Source organism: Mitosporidium daphniae, assembly GCF_000760515.2.
Source record: "Mitosporidium daphniae strain UGP3 chromosome Unknown contig-4, whole genome shotgun sequence".
NCBI classification, from domain to species: domain Eukaryota; kingdom Fungi; phylum Microsporidia; genus Mitosporidium; species Mitosporidium daphniae.
The window spans coordinates 1-16,435 of NW_013546289.1; the positions used below are offsets into that span (position 1 = coordinate 1).

At 41.1% G+C, this 16,435-nt stretch overlaps 6 protein-coding genes across 6 annotated transcripts; 2 read left to right on the forward strand and 4 right to left on the reverse strand.

The window, feature by feature from the left end:
• On the reverse strand, positions 1–2,008 carry DI09_4p10 (uncharacterized protein; the record flags this gene model as incomplete). Its single annotated transcript, XM_013381944.1, has 2 exons — positions 1–1,915; positions 1,970–2,008. Coding segments are annotated over 2 exons (1,954 nt in total), but the record flags the coding sequence as incomplete, so codon positions are not given.
• Positions 2,009–2,159: 151 nt separating this feature from the next.
• On the reverse strand, positions 2,160–5,492 carry DI09_4p20 (uncharacterized protein; the record flags this gene model as incomplete). Its single annotated transcript, XM_013381945.1, has 5 exons — positions 2,160–2,801; positions 2,859–3,263; positions 3,330–4,916; positions 4,986–5,108; positions 5,187–5,492. 5 exons carry the CDS (start codon positions 5,490–5,492, stop codon positions 2,160–2,162), a joined length of 3,063 nt encoding a protein of 1,020 aa, XP_013237399.1.
• A 297-nt stretch (positions 5,493–5,789) lies between these two features.
• DI09_4p30 (uncharacterized protein) lies at positions 5,790–8,765 on the reverse strand (the record flags this gene model as incomplete). The annotated part of the gene is made up of 2 exons (XM_013381946.1): positions 5,790–6,270; positions 7,258–8,765. 2 exons carry the CDS (start codon positions 8,763–8,765, stop codon positions 5,790–5,792), a joined length of 1,989 nt encoding a protein of 662 aa, XP_013237400.1.
• A 1,623-nt stretch (positions 8,766–10,388) lies between these two features.
• DI09_4p40 (uncharacterized protein) lies at positions 10,389–13,062 on the forward strand (the record flags this gene model as incomplete). Its single annotated transcript, XM_013381947.1, has 3 exons — positions 10,389–10,793; positions 10,820–11,125; positions 11,152–13,062. The coding sequence occupies 3 exons, from the start codon at positions 10,389–10,391 to the stop codon at positions 13,060–13,062; spliced, it is 2,622 nt and encodes an 873-aa protein (XP_013237401.1).
• A 236-nt stretch (positions 13,063–13,298) lies between these two features.
• Positions 13,299–13,961, forward strand: DI09_4p50 (uncharacterized protein; the record flags this gene model as incomplete). Its single annotated transcript, XM_013381948.1, has 2 exons — positions 13,299–13,719; positions 13,744–13,961. The coding sequence occupies 2 exons, from the start codon at positions 13,299–13,301 to the stop codon at positions 13,959–13,961; spliced, it is 639 nt and encodes a 212-aa protein (XP_013237402.1).
• Positions 13,962–13,984: 23 nt separating this feature from the next.
• On the reverse strand, positions 13,985–16,415 carry DI09_4p60 (uncharacterized protein; the record flags this gene model as incomplete). The annotated part of the gene is made up of 5 exons (XM_013381949.1): positions 13,985–14,288; positions 14,355–14,631; positions 14,687–15,008; positions 15,103–15,481; positions 15,529–16,415. The coding sequence occupies 5 exons, from the start codon at positions 16,413–16,415 to the stop codon at positions 13,985–13,987; spliced, it is 2,169 nt and encodes a 722-aa protein (XP_013237403.1).
• Between the last annotated feature and the right edge of the window lie 20 nt (positions 16,416–16,435).

A 16,435-nucleotide genomic window follows, 5' to 3' on the forward strand; every position in this document is an offset into this window, starting at 1 on the left:
CAAAATAATGCTGCTCTCGCAAATAGGCCAAAGCCAGCTCAAGAATAAATGCCACAGAAATGTTTAAAGCCTGCTTGTTGCACGATTTGCTGCTAACTTGTAAAACGGTGAACCTAAAGGCGCCATAGTTAAAGGACAATGGAGAGTAAAAAAGATGTTTGCGAAAAACATTAACCAAAAAACGGCATCTAGCAGTTCTTTTAGCACAGAGCTCCTCCCAGTAACCTTGCATTGTGCTTTCTTTACCCCTGCAGAATTCTTTGAATAGACTGATGGTATCTGTAGTTAAAAATGGCCCCTCCACGAGTTCGGTGCGATCTGATGCATGGTCGTATAAATTTAGTCCGCAAAAAGTTAATTGATCCAAAATAACGCGCTCCTTCATTGCGAAATCGACGCAATCAAGTGGGTTTGGGCTCCCGTCAAAAGCAGAAATCATCAATGGTTGCAAGTCGTCAGAAAATGAAATTTTTGAAAAAGGGGAACTGTCGGACCTTGATATGCAAAAAGAAGGGCAAACGTTCATCGAAGACTCCAAATTCAGCCATATATTCAACAGTGCCTCAATTGACGGGCAACTCTTATTTTTTAAAAATTCGTCCCTTAAATATTCCCAGGGGTCAAAAGATGGCTGTATCGTTGTCGCGGTTGAAACGTTCGGAAATTGTAGAGACTCCAGAATCGACATATCAATAGAGTCGTCTACGTTTATTTTTTGATTGGTGATTAAAACACGACAATATAAGAGCGAGATTAGATATGCCCGCTGTAAATATCCGTACTCGGTAAGAAATCGATTTACAAAGTCGGAAATTTCAAAAAATAGACCCCTTAAATTGCCATTTTCTATCAAATTTTGCTCTTTTTCTTTAAACAGCGTCGAAAACAGCCCAAAAAGCGTCGAAAAGCAAGAAAACGATATTTTCTTTTTACAAAAATTGAAAAATGGAAGGAGGAGAGAAGCTTTGGCATCTGCTTGAAGTTTGGTCGAGTTTTTCTTTCTGTGAGAAAATGAAATAAAGGAGACCCATGAGGTGAAAATCTCTTCGAAAGGATATATTTCGAATTCCGTAATAAACTCTAAATATCTCAAAATGATGTTCTCCTGCTCGCGGAAAGATTCTAAAGCATCTTTGAAAAAGCTTTTACACTTTGATGCGTATAAGTTTTTTATCTTATCCACTTCTGACAAAAAGGAAGATGAAGTCAATCTCAGCTTAATAAGTTTACAAAGCTTGTTAAAATAGACGTTTTGCTCAAAAACAAAAAGATTTTCCCAGGATTCAGAAGTGCAATTGAACGATCTACATTGCTTCAATAGTCTTGAGCTGGTAATATTGACATCTGTTTCTAAAGAGCCTTCATTTTCAATTTCAGGGGTCGATTCAATGGGATCAGAAGAAGAACAATCAAAAGAGATATGCTCCTGCAGGAAAATGTCATCTTTCACTTGATGGTGAGAAGAAATTTTTTCCCTAACCGCTGGTAAAGAAAAGCTTGCAGAAAAGAGATGTCCCCTTTTTAAGGCTGCATAAGACGTAGATTCGATCCTAGATAATCGAGATCGAGCATCCATTTGCACGTACAAGTCATAGGATATGTTTCTGGGCACGTGTACTTTAATTTTCTTCCTCGGATAATGATATAATGGAATGTCACATTGGTAAAAGGATCCCAGAACGATGAAATTTTTGTCCGGCGCTTTATCCAATTTATAGGATTTGGGGCCAAGGCTGAATTCAAGCGTAGGCTTCTTTTCAACAATTTGAAGCTTTTGCATGCTGGCAGCTTTACATAAGAAATGGTCGTCTTCAAATTCAGGGATCAATTCGTAAGACGACATGTCCTTGTTGGGCAATGGAGGCTCAGGGGCATCAGGTGTGATTTTTAAAATTCTTTTAGATATGCTGGAAGACTTTAAGGCCAGAGAATTCAGCTACAATGATAGCTTAATATTCATCGATCCTACCTTCAACTTGGGCTTATCCGATGATGAAGCAGGCCTCATTTGAGATCACTAAAAACAAACTTGAAAGAGTGCTTTAAAATGGGGTTGGGAAATTAAATTTTATTTTCTAATCTCGAGGGAGTAGCACATGCGTATGCACATATAAAGGATCATCATTCAACAGTTGGAGCTATGGGAATCAGGAAATGAACTAAATGTCGCCAGAAATTTGTTTTTGAGCACTTTCCAGTATCAGTGTATTGATTAGTGACCGCTCTGCCTCTTTGGCAGATATGTTTTCCAAGGTAGACACCACCAATGGCTCAGAAGACGGGATGTTGAGCGATTTCAAAACAGACTTTCCCGAGCTTGTACCCTTCTTTTTGGAGAGCACCGTAAATGAGACTTCATTTCTGTTACTAGAGGACGGAAGTTGTGTGGGTTTTGAAATTATCACAGGGACAGCCAATTCCCGTAGCGATTGCTGTTGAGGAAATTTCGAATATGAGGATACACCCAACGAGCTTCCTCCGATGACAGCCATATTTACCTGCGGGCCCTCATTAGCTGAAGCCGAGCAAGAGATCATGTTCTGGTATTCAGCCTCAAAAGAATCTTCTTGGCCTTCATCAGACAAATCCTGCTTGGATTCGTCGACATCGAATGGAAGCTCATTGTCAATTAGTTTGTTCGTGTAGTTCTTAGAAGGCCTTTCAGATAAAGGGGGACTCATCAGCGATGGCTTTACAAAGATCGATATATCTCTTCCAATGGAATGAAAATAGCTGTGCAGTTCTTCCAGCACCTCGATTTTTGTAAAATTCAGCTCGGGGTCATCAGAAACGGGATACTCCTATCAGGGAAATCAATGCCAAATTACCGATATTGCTAATATTGTCTTTTCAACGACCAAAAGTAGCGAAGAGTCCTTCTCAAAGCTGTAGCGTGGAATCAGCTTCAATGGCCCCGACTCAACACACGACTTTAAAAGAGCACATGTGATGCGCTGAAGAAAGCCTGAAGTATTGGGGTTGATGTGCAATAAAAAGGCGAATGTTTCGCTTGAAATTAGGCAAGAGCGGAGCAACCACCCAACCAGCATCGCTTGAGAGAGGATGTTTTGATGCCTTGGGATGCAAACAAAATCGCCCTCAATACCACTCCGCAGCGTTTCGATAAGGGAGTCCAGTACGCTCTTAACGATTTGAGGCTGGTATTTGGAGAATCTTTGCAGCGTGCAGGCAACCATTGGAAGAGAATCAAAACAGAAAGAAGAGGTCTTGTGCACAATCAATTCGACAAAAAGCGTGCAAAACTATGGAGTTAATAAATCATTTGGACAAGTAAACAGAGGAAGGAATAAAAGGCGATTCATTCTTACCGCTGCATCAGACCATGGACACTTTCTAAGCTTTCCAATTACAAAGTCAACCACACAAGAAGGCTTCCTGTTTGCAATGGAAAGACACTTTGTGAAAAGATGCAATAGGAACAGGTTGATCGGATTTACCGGAGGCAAGGTTGGTGGATGGGGCCGTAGCTCCAAAGGAATCGATTGGTAAACTGCAGACTCGATCAGAGGCAGCAATGGATGGTCCTTGGATACTTTTTTCTTGTATCCATCAAGAATGGTAACCAAATGCTGAAGACGATCCCGAGTTTCAAGGGATCGGTAAAGAAACTGGCCGATATTTTCCAAAAAAGCACATGCTGCAGAAAGTCTAATATCAGAGAGGCCAGAAACATCTTCTGCCAACAGAACTCGCAAGCAAGAGATTGGAAGTGAAACTGGAGCCAAAGAAAATTTACAGAGCTCCGCAATGAGGCGTAAAAGGCCCATCCAGGCACCCAATAGTCTTCGACGGCTAGCAGGGGTAGGACCTTGCCCGGAAACCAAGCTTTGCCTTCGAAGCGTCTTGAATTCCAACTCGATTGACGGGATCAAAGAAGTGGATACCAATCCAGGACAATAAGGATACATTCTGGCCAAGAGCCGACACAAATAAGAAAGGGAGTCTGGAGACTTTTTACAAGACTCCATTACTTCTTGGATTAGTCGACGTCGAGCAGCCTTTGAATTTATTAGGCAAAAGTCGGCACAAAGCTTATCGGCCTCATTTAGAGAAGACACTCGGGATAGCTTTTCAAAAAACGAAATATACTGGGCATGGGAATGCAACCCAGAATGGTTTGAATCCTCCAGAATTGATGAAATACCGGTCTCCGATACGATAATCGAATCGGAAAAGTCGGCTTTGGTGTCAGAAGTGTCATCCAATCTGTTTTCATCCATCTCGAAAATCGAGGGAAGCGGTGTTGAGGTTCCTGATTTGAGCAAGGAAAGATTGTACAACACACCGGCAGGCACGTGCAACTTCAAATCTGGGATTTGCTTATAAAATTTCATTTCCTCTTCGCTCCCGTATGGAGAGTAAATGGAAACCGTTGAAGATGCATCTATAAGAAGACTGCAATCCAATTCCGGAAGCGATTGAGGCGAAAGAAGCGGGACCAGCTGGCCCGTTTCAAGCCTTGTGGTCAATTGGGAGGAATTTTCCTCCAGTGTCGGAACGATGATGGTGTTGAAAAGCTCTGAAAACGAGCAAAGGGAAGACATGATGCCAGCGAGCGCTGTACTGGTCCTGGAATGCTTTTCGAGCTGATAGTTTGACAGATCTCCTTTAGAGATAAAGTATTCATGCTGCGAGAGCTCCAATCTTTTCAAAAACGCATGTGTTTTGCACGCATAGTCGGAGAGGGCGGGAATGTATGATTTTGTGAGAATCTCGTACAATTCCCATTTCGAAGCCTCCGTGGTAAACGCTGTGAACCCAGAATCGCACGTAGACGAAGATGATGGCAAAACATTTCGTATCGGGTACAACACCAAAGGGTAGCTTTTAGAAAGATTTTCCACGACACACAAATAGGGAAAGTTGTACTTTCTTTGAGCTAAATCGAATCCAATCTAAAGATTAGAAAAATAACTTGCAATTGATTTGAAAAATGACAGGGCCAAATGCATGTCTGGAAACACTCCGGAAACTGCAAGCTCCAACGCAAATCGGGCAAACTGGCGTTGTACATAAATCTTCTTGGAAAGCTCTTCCTGATCAAGACCGCTATTTTTTTCAGGAAGAGCCAACATGGCATCAAGTCCCTTGTGTAATTTTTCCGAAAAGCCGTGATATCTGCGATGCAGGTTGGAGCAAATCTAAAAATATCGTGAAAAACCTACCATTACGGCAGCCCTGACATCTTGGGAGCGTTTCCAGCGGTTTTCGAAAATCGAGATAATTATTTCATCAATAAACTTTGCAGACTTTAGCGACTCGGCCTCGCCAAGAATCGCAGGAAGCTGGTCTCTTGAAATAGACTTTAGCTTTTTGACGAACGATGAATTCCTTTTAAGCGACGAATCCCCGCCTGAAATTGACGAATGAAATTCTCTGTTTTTTTGGCTTGAAAATGGAATGTTTAGTTTGCGCTCCTCAAACAAAACATCAAGGCTCAGCGTAGGATGCGAGGAAGCAGGAGTTGTCATAGGCAAAAATTAATTAGTAAATTATTCCACATTTGAATTTACAATTAACATTCGGGCCATCCAAGCACACATTTCCGAGGGAGGCGCAGAGGCCCCCTCTCGGTGCCTGTTGTCGGAAAGCTTTTCGCTTTTGGACGGGGATTTTGAATCTCTAAAGGCGTCCATTCATGCCTGCAAAGCTAGCCTGAACTCGTTCATGTCAGAAAGGTTAAAAACCAAAAAGGAGCATCCCGAAATTTTTATTAGCAACAAGGCACCAAAATTGGGCATCGAACTTGACATGCCCCAGTCTACAGATCAATCTTGCACGGCGCCCATTTTCACGCAGAATAGTAGCGAAGAAACCCGAGAAGCACGGCCGCACCAGATAGAAAAAAGCCTATAACTCAATAAACAATCGATACCGGTGAGCGAATAGAAAAGTTCATGCCTTAGCTTCTCCGTTGCTGCAAAGCCGTTCGAAGTTTCGGTGTCAATCTTGGAGTGCACATCCTGATAGTTTAATTGCGCACCCAAAAAAGCATCCCGCATTCTGCCCTTTTCTAGTGTCATTTCAAGCCTGCCTTCGGAACGAAGAGATAAAAGCTTTTCCCGGATCTTTTGCTTGCCGCTGTTCAAGTCTTTAGAAAGCTGCTCCTGAGCAAGCAGAGCAGAAAAGGTTTCTCTTGCCTGGCTTTGTTGCACATCGGCCTTCAGCTGTGTAAGATCTATCCTATGAAGGAAGATGTACGACTCGTAATCTGCCTTTGTAATGGCACACGAGGTTTGGGAAGCGATTCTATCTCAATTAAAAGCAAGCGATACTTGTCATGTAAGATTTGGTTTAAAGTCGCTGCTATAGCCTTGCTTTGTGAGGGCTTGAGGCTAATCTTGTTCTGGAGCTCTTTACAAAATAGAAATGAATCAAAATGCATCGAAAGCTCCGAATCAGGTTGAACAATTAATTTTGGGCAGCAAATTTTTAAATACACGCCCCAACATCCCAATGAGTGATGAGGAGCTTTCAAGGTTAAAAGAGGTAGAAGAGGATGAGCAAAAGTACCCCCGACTTACCATTGATCTATGTACCATTTTAGGGCTTGGATGATATATGGCAAAAAGGTTGGCGAAATCGAGTCTTTGAACTCGTATAAATTGCACTTGGAAGTTCGCCTAAAGCGACTGGCCAAATATTTGAGCAGTCCCCCAACGGTGCTTTCAGATTATTTGTCAATCGCCGATCTCCTTAAAATTATCGATAAAAGCGCAAATCCGACAAAATATTGTGCCGAAATTTTGGGGTGCTTGATGCTTGCAACTTATTTATTGGCTAAAAAGGTCAATTTTACGTTTTCCAGGTCATCTTTGGCATTGATAACACGCTCAGATTTAAGCTGATGCCGATGGGAGGCCGTTCTCAAATCCACAATCTGACCGAGTCCAAGAAATCCTTGAATTTATACCCGCATCCGGACTTTTTTGTGCAAAATGCTGAAAACACGGACAAAGAATTTCATTTAGCCGTTGTAGCATTTTTCGAATGCTTGGTAGAATTGACAAGCTTTATATCACCCAGAGGTAGCGTATTTCCCCATAAGATAGACAATGATGCTTGCATTTATCAGTGCAAAAATTACATGAGTGAAGTTCCGCCAGTTGAACAACGAACAGAATGGATGGGCTCGCTGTGCTTGTTGATGAAAAGGATTCTTCTATCCCTTGTAACAGACAAATAGCCAAGCGTTAAGAAAAGAAGACAGAGTTCAGAACCAAAAATGGCAGAAACAAGCCCAAATAGGTGAAAATCAGAAATTTTCCATATATCCTTCCAAAAGACGCCAGCGATTTATAAAAAAATAACGAAATAATGGTTGTCAATGCCAACAGTGCAAGGGAAATATAAATGGTGGTATCGAATTGTGGTCTCAAAAGCATTTGGAACTTATTGGTGAGCAGCATCTTAAAAATTGAAATTGACAGCGAAAGGAGGACATTCAACACGGGACCAGAAAAAACGCCCGTAATTCCTAATTCAAAATTTTCCGTCGATGACAGGGCGAGCCCAACCACCAAATCGCCAAAAGAATTGCCCCACGCCATAACGGTAAGGCCTAAAATTGATTGGGGGAAGCCAGGAATGATGGCTGGAATCGCAGTGAACAGGGAAATCACTTCTCTTGAAACGGCCCAACTCCAAAAGGTGGCCATGGCGAATGAGAGGCCAGCAAGGGTTGAAGAAATAACGGCAAACTTAATGGTATCCACATAGATGTTTTGAACAGATAAATATGCAATCGCAGACATTAGCACAGAGGCAACGACGTAAAGCAAAAGTGTTTTGGTATTCCACAACCTCAAGCAGGTCAAAATTAGACAAAGACTAAAAAAAGGGGAAAAAATGATGCGTATTTTTTGACTTCTCTTGAGCTGCTGATTGTTGTCCAGCTCAGAAGGCCTAATTATAGGTGGAATGCTGATGGACAAAAGAAAAGCAAATAAATAAACGAATATTTTGAACGGGTTTCGAATCAGTTTAGATGAATAAGACTTTTCAAATTCTTTGGCCTGCTCTGCATTGGTTTCTTGAATATCAATAGCATGTGATGCTAGGCTAGATTCAGAGGCCAAGATAGATTTTTGGCTATCCACTGATCCCAAAAACATTCCGGCCTTGTCAATAGAGTGGGGTTTCGAGGTAAGGGAGCGGATCGATTGGAGTGACATTGAGTTGCGATAAATGGACGGTGGGACTGGGGCTCCCGATGAAGAGGAGGATTTTTCAACCCAAAGAACAAAGAAAATATAGGCCGAATACAAGATAAACCCCAGCATGGGAACGATCAAAGTGATCTCTTTAGGAAATACAATCAGTGAGACCATGCAGATGGCACAGAAATACATTAAAATGTTCGTTCCAAACATCACAGGCTGCCTGATTTCGGGAGGAGAAGGCTTTGTTTTTGTCAAGATGATTCCGAAAACAAACACCGTAATGAAAAGCCCCGAACCAATAGCGCCGGAAATCACCAATGGAATGCTTTCCATGTTTTCCACTCCAGCCAAACTGGTAAATAAATCTGGAGCCGCATTTCCTAATGCCAACAAGGTCACTCCGGCAACGGATGGAGAAAGGGACAGCTTGTCAGAAATAAAACTAAGCGTGGGTACAAGATGGTCGTTGGCACACAGAAAAAGAATTAAAAAGAAAAACAAGAGCAAAACAAATATCACCAAAAGAAAGATGGCAATGTATACGTATTGCAACATATCGAGCTCCCACGACTTGAAAATCATGTTTGCTTCTTCAAATTTTGCCAGCCTTTTGACAAATGGGATGATGGAGCAATGATAAAAGATTGTTGGATTGAGTATGATGGAATTTGTTGTAACACACCCCTGAGGATTTCCATTAGTCTCTGAAGATAGACATTCCCTTTTTGAACAATCGATCGTGCTGTTTGAATATCTTGGCAATTCGCCAGTGTAAACAGACGATAAAAGAGTGAATAAATTAATAAATAAAACTAATAAGATGCATCTTGCCATAACGAGAAAATTATGCTCCTCAATCAGAAACAGTTTTTAGATATGAGGAGGTAAAATTATCCATCAAAAATAAACCAATTGCATAAACATTCAAAGTTTTACCAACTAAATTTTACATGTCCGGTTTGGCTCGTAGCAAGTTTTAATCTAAAATTAGGGTAGGGCACAATACACAGCGAGGGCACAATACACAGAGAGGGCATAATATATAAGGATTGCAATTTTGTGGCAGCTAAAGATGTCCCAAGAGGCCTGTTCTACAATGTTGTACCATTTTCAGTAAAGGTCTAAGTGTACCGAACCATAATCCGGAATAAGCAAAGAGAAGGCTAATCATGTAGCGCTCATATGTTCCGACATGTATCGATTATATATCAGCTCTTTGCCTCTAATTGCCATTTTTAAGCTCGGCATGGTTAGTTTTGGCTCATTCGAGGGGTTTTTAAAAGTCAGAAAGATCCGCTTTTACGGGAACAGAATGCACTCTTGGTTGATCCGGTATAATTCGGGTATCACCAAATGTTGCCGTTTTAAACACACCAAAGCCAGATGAAAGGAGAGGCTGAAGAGAGTTAGGGTTATACATTCCCATCAGTGTCAATAATAATATTATTATCGCATTGATTCTTGATAAGAATATAATTTGCAGATCCATACTGTTGTATGATTGAGGCACATATATTTTGGCCACATTGGGAATATTCGGAAACTTTTGCATCGAAATAAGCCATTTTAGAAAATAAAAACAAGGTTTTGCGGATCCAAAAGAGAATAATGCGGTGAAATGTGACGAAAAAACTGCCTTCAAAGTGTTTCTCAAAATGACCCCAAATTTGGGCTCTTCCAAATACATAATCGCTGGTTTAGGCGTAAAAAAATCATCCAAATCAAACTTTGCCGAAATTAAAATATCGCAAAAACACTGTGTAAGCTCTGATGGGCTAAAATCGGTAGTTTTTCGTAAATTGGATCCAAAATAGTTGGTTTCAAGAAAAAACTATGCTTAGACCTAGCCTGGCATTTATTACATGCACAGGATTGCCAATCTTGTTCAATTGAGTGCTTGTTTTTTAATACTCGAAATGCCTCCAATGTGTCTATCAAAATTTCGATTTGTAGAAAAGAATTTTCAATAAAAGGGAAAACACGAAGCAAAGTAATCACAGTCAGAGACAATCTCATGTTGCTTTACCACCACGGAACATGTGTGAAATATTCCCTTTCCCGTTTGATCATTTTGCTGCTATTCTTTCGCTCAAGACAAACCGGTCTTTCTTGATATATTCTTTCAATGTATTCTGGATGCAAGACATTGAATTAAAATGTATTTGGCTTGGATTTAATATGAAATTGGCCTGAATTTAATAGGAAATGAGTCTCCCACTATCGTTTACCATTGGCGTTTGTGCCCTCGATAAAAAGTCCAGATCGGTTCCAATGAGAAACATTCTCGATAGATTAATTGGAAACTCTCCTAATAGTTTTTTTGAAACAATCATTTTCGGAGACAAAGTGATCTTGGAAGAGCCTATAGAGAGATGGCCTATTTGCGATTTTCTAATCGGATTTTACTCCACAGGATTTCCCTTGGCCAAGGCAATATCCTATATCCGCCTTAGAAAGCCCTTCTGCGTGAATGACCTTCAAATGCAATGGCTTTTGCTTGACAGAAGACTGGTGCTATTGGCTTTGGATTTCATCGATATCTTGACTCCAAAGCGTCTTATTGTAAGCAGAGATGAGGGGCCAGAACTTCCAAATTCTATATCTCGAAAGGTTCTTAGGGCTTTCTGATTGCATAGATAGGCAGGGACTTTGGCATTGACTTTTTGGAGAGGCTCCATCGTCCATCCTATTGTGCCCATCTTTCCGATAGCGATACGCTACATGTCGGCATGGAGGAATTAAAAAAGCCATTTGTTGAAAAGCCTGTTTCGGGCGATGATCACAATATTTATATCTACTATTCCGGGGGTGGCGTCAGAAGGCTTTTTCGCAAAGTCGCAAACAAGTCAAGTGAATACGATCCGGCAGGATCAGAAATTCGCCTCAACGGCTCATACATTTACGAAGAGTTCTTAACGGCCGATAAATTTGAGGACATCAAGGTGCATTTTTTGCTCATTTGGCCTAGGTTTACACTGTTGGTCCCTATTTTGCGTACGCAGAAACCAGAAAGTCGCCCACGGTCGATGGTGTCGTTCGTCGAAATGCGTCCGGAAAAGAATTGAGGGAAGAAACCACTCTAACCTCTACGGAGCAGGAAATTGCCCGGAGAATCTGCATGGCCTTTGGACAAACCATTTGTGGGTTTGACATGGTCCGAGTTGATGGGCGCTCATATGTGATCGATGTTAACGGGTGGTCATTTGTAAAGGGATCCTCTTATTATTATGATACATGCGCCTCAATATTAACACACACATTTATGAAGGCAGCAGCGGCCCTTCCCTTGAAATATCCATCAATTCATGAGCGTTCCTTGTCCAACCGTCCATCTTCTCCAATATCGAGGTCCTGGAGGCTAAAGACATACATCAGCTGCATCAGGCATGCCGATAGAACGCCCAAACAAAAACTGAAGTTTACCCTACCCGGAAATGATCTTTTCAAAACTTTTGAAAAAGCGAGATCAGAGCTGTACACTTATCAGCAGATAATTTTGCGAGAGCCTTCAGACCTAAAAAGACTGCATGTTTTCATTTCTGAAATGATTGTATCGATAACCAGTCAGGGCTCCCATGCACAACTCGAACCTCTTCTTTCTCAGCTTCGACCACTGCAAAGTCTAATAGAAGTCAGATCGGGGCACGCCGACACGAAAGTGCAGATTCGACTTCTTTCAGATTCGCTATCATTGCTGGTGGTTAAATGGGGCGGTGAATTTACACATGCTGGTTGGCACCAGGCTCAAGAGTTTGGAGAATCTCTTCGAGCCGATCTGAAAATATTGAACAAGTCTCTTCTTGCCGATATTAGGATTTTTAGTTCTGAAGAACGTCGAGTCAAGGCCACGGCGACGATTACCGCAAAGGCGCTTTTACATCTTGCTAAATTGCCCTCTGGGCTTATAACTAACTCCCCAGACTTATTAGACGACAATTTGGAAGCAAAGGACGAAATGGAGTCCGTAAAGGCATCTATTAGTCAATATCTAAATGAAGCCTTCCAAAACGACCTTGAAACGACAAATTCATATGCCGGCGATCTGGCCAGGGACCCTTTGTCGTTTATTTCTCGATTAACCGCCCTTTTAAGCATTCATTATGTAAAATTCCTCGACACTTCGGTGACCGATTTCACTGGTCACAAATGGTGCTGTCTAGATTCGAGTATTTTGTGGAAGGAACGTTGGTTGAAAATATTTAAAGATGTGCTTCCGTTGAACTCTCCAAGCCTCCAGAATGTTCTTCCTCTCCAAAAAGAGCCTGGTCGAATTTGTGAGCTTTATGATTCTTTAAAATATGATGAAATTCACAATCGTGCCTTTTTAGATTATTTTTTTCTTGGTGCATCCCCAAGCTCTGGTTTGAAAGACTCCCTGCATGAGCTGTTTATTAGGACAAAAACGCTATACAATTGGGTCTCCATTTCTGAATATGGAATTTTACCCAGTGAAAAGCTATCTATTGGGAAAAAAATCATCAGAAAACTGTTGTTAAGGCTTGTTGAAGATTTGAGAGAAAGTACATCCCATTCAACGGCTCCCTCTTGCCGTCTATATTTTACCAAGGAATCACATATGTATCCCCTGTTAAATGTAATCCAATATGGTGGATTAAGCGCGTGGACTTCAAAGCCATATAATCAATGGGAATTGGACTACCTCTCTCAAATCACATTTGAGATCTATGAACGGTATCCCTCAGATGAGATATATGGGATTCAAGCGGAACATTCTGTGAGAATAAGCTTAAGCCAAGGGGGATACAATCCGTCTATAATAGACGTCAATCTAGATGAAAAGCACTGCCTTAGTGTAGTTCCTCGTGAATGGATCACCGAGTATTTTCCCTTAGATAAGGCAATAGAAGCTCTTCAATAGAGCGACCAATAATCGACTGCATTTTAATTAAATAAATTTACTGCCGTTATGCAATTTACAAAAAAGGTCAATTTTTAAAATTAAAATACACCGGTTTTTTTTCAAAAATACTCATGATCCTTTATTCATCCTTTGGGTTGCTAACAAAAATACCTGGTTTATTGTGGCTTTATTCATCCTTTGGGTTGCTAACAAAAATACCTGGTTTATTGTGGAAAACTCAAAACTCTATTGCAATGGTTGTTAATGCAGTTTTATATGCTATTATATTTGTTACCAGTCTTCACTTGGCCACTTCTTTCGAATTTTTCGGCCAAATTTTTATTGACGCGATTAAAAGTGTTGCTGAAAAGATGGAAGCTATTAGCAAATGGATGCCAGAGCTTATCAGTACTCCTTTCAAGTTATTTGATGCCGTTCCAGAGAAAGGGATCGTTTACAACATATTATATTCCATGGTGTATGTAATTTCTACGATCCCATTTGTCTTTCGTACATTCGCTACAGTGCTGATATCTTTGCATTTTTACTGGCTGATTTACAATAGATTTTTAACAAATCTCTTTTACTTGTGTATGCTTGATCTAGCCTTTTCAATCGTCGGCCTAAGGCTCATCCTTTTTTACATTTATGATCCCGAGATTTCGTCTATGAAAAGTAATTTCAATTCAATGGTGCCAGATTCGATTAACACTATCCTTAGACGAAAAACTCAATATCCTGGTCAACAGAACGCAACACATAGCGATAATAGGTCCGGCAATCCCAAAATAGGCCTTCAGTTAAATCGAGTCAATCCAGGGTATGATCCAGCAGCTCAAACTGGTCACAGCATCTTGTCCGCTGTTTTGCTTGAGTTTCTCAATATTATGATGACTAAGAAATATGAAAATAAATAACTCCTTTAATTGAATTTGATTTATTATTTGATAGGATCAGTATTTTTTTGAGGTAGTTCTAACAACCACTTTTCAAAAGTAGAAAATACATTTTCAATGTGTGACTTTACATTAATACACTGTTCCAGCGTAGAAAAAACCTCCCTTGCACAGTTTTCTTTTTCTTCAAGGCAAGATGCCACTAAATGGTCAAACTCAAGTGTGAATTTTTGAAGTAACTGTTGTGAGGCGAGGTATCCTCTGGCGGTTTCGCTTCTCATTTTGAGAAGCTCGCCCTCCAAATGGTCTATCTCAGCGGAAAGTGTGACGTTTTCATTGGAATACTGACTTTTTGAGTTGTTGTATTCCATTTCTGTTTTTCGAATTCTATCTTTTTAGAAATGTAAAAGCTACCTTTCCTCCATGCGCACCAGTTCATCTTGGCGGTCGGCTATGGTATCTTTTAATGCAGAAATGGCCTCAGACTTTGTTGACAAGTGATTACTGATCGTTTGAAGCGAAGATAGCATTGAATCTTGAAGTGCGTATATAACAGGAACTACCCCTTGTTTCAGATCCAAAGTGATGGGCGATTTGCTCAACATAGCCGCGGCCTTAGACCCACCTTCCAAGTGGTAATCTTTGCCATGGGCGTGCTTGGCATCTTTGGGAATAAGATGCAATCTCTCAGCTTTGCCATTATATTCGGATATAAGGAGATCTAGCCGTTAAAGTATCCCGCATACCAAGCTGATCAAGCCGGGAATTATTTTCCTTTTCTCTAAATGCCACTAGCCTAGTCCATTCGGACCTAGATGCCTTCAGTAAAGACAGCGTTTTTAATTGGTTTTCATTTTCGGCCTGCAATTTATCTGCTTCCGCTGGGGATATCTTTTGTGTTGAAACTAGGCGCTCCAGATTTGATTTGGACTCCAATGCAGCAATCTTTTCCGCCTCTATTTTAAAACATAACGAGTGGTAACAAATACCTGTGCTTGATATTAGAGCCTGCACGTGAAGGATCCCAGAATGAAGCTTTTGTGCCTTTGAATCAAGATGCTTTTGAAACTTTCTAAATTTGTCGATGTCGTGTAATAGCATTGTGCGTTCTTTCTCAAGAACTACCAAGGCAGACTACAGATATTATAGGCAAATATCATACCTCTCGATCTTCCAACTGTTGAATTTCTCTTTCCAAACAAACAATTTCAGAGTGTAAAATTTCAGTCTCTTTATCCACGGAAGAAGTTTTCAGCAAAAAGTGGCTAGAGAGTTCAGTTTGCAACAACTCATAATTTTCATCTCCTGAAAGAAAAAGGCGATAGGCCGAAGAAAGATATGAAAAGTTGGATCCAATATTGATTTTGTTTCCGTTCAGCGAATCTATAGCCATATCTGCTACCAACATTGAGGGGTCGTTCGATTGAGCACCCGATACCTGCAGTTGGTCACAGCACAGGATCAAATCTACGAGCCATTGTAGCATTGCGAGAAGGCTGGGCCATGCATGCATAGATCCGACTGCGTAAAGATGGCTTTTACTGATATCATTTGCGAAAGGATATCTAAAAAAAGTCAATTTCCTTACCTTAAGCTCTTCAATAAAACCGGGACTTCTTCTTCAAATTTCTTATCAGACGTCCAAATGAAAGTAGGGTCCAATTGAGCATATAAAAATTTAAATATCGAAGCAAAATCCTTTGCAGATGGAGAAGAAAGCAGCTTTGGAGACAGAGGTCGGTCATATCCGCACTCGGACAAAAATTTTATGAGAGATTTGATGCAGGAGAATTGAAAGTTTTTCTCCCTAAGGGGCCGCGGATCCTTACCTGGGGGAGGACCCATTAGTCCCGTTGACGAAACTTGCGATAAGCCAGTTGGAAGGGCTGCTGTTCCGCTTAGAGATACTCGATTTGATCCTTGTTGTCCAATAGCAACAGACGCTCTTCGCATCGAATGGCTCGAAGACATTAGTGGATTGGCATTTGAATTGGCAATAGAATTCGCAAGAGAGAGCCGTCCAATATTTGAGCCAACCGCGATAGAGGAAGCGGTCGCATTTTTTCCATCGTTTTCTTTTCTTAGAGAAAGCTGACTTAAATCAGAAGCAACACAATCGGGGAAATGGTCTCGATAAGGAGACGAGGTGGATGATATCAGCTGCTGTGGTGATGGCGATCTAATCACATCAGATCGTCCAATGGGCGAAGGTGTTGGTCGAGTAGCAGCATTCCCCAAGCTGGGCCGTGAACGATCAGAATAAAACTCATCCACGGTCCTATCGTTTTCATTGCTGGCGATTCGCAGCAAAGCACATGGCGTTGCTCGAAAAGCTTCTGGAGGCTGGATATTATGCATCTGCTTTGGTGTGAAAGTTGGGGAGGAGAGAAGAGGCGGGGGCCGCTTGCTACCAAGAGAAACGCCACCATCCGAAGAAAAGGGATTAGACGAGCACGCAGCCGACTTGGAATTCATGAAGAGCTGTTAGTAAAATT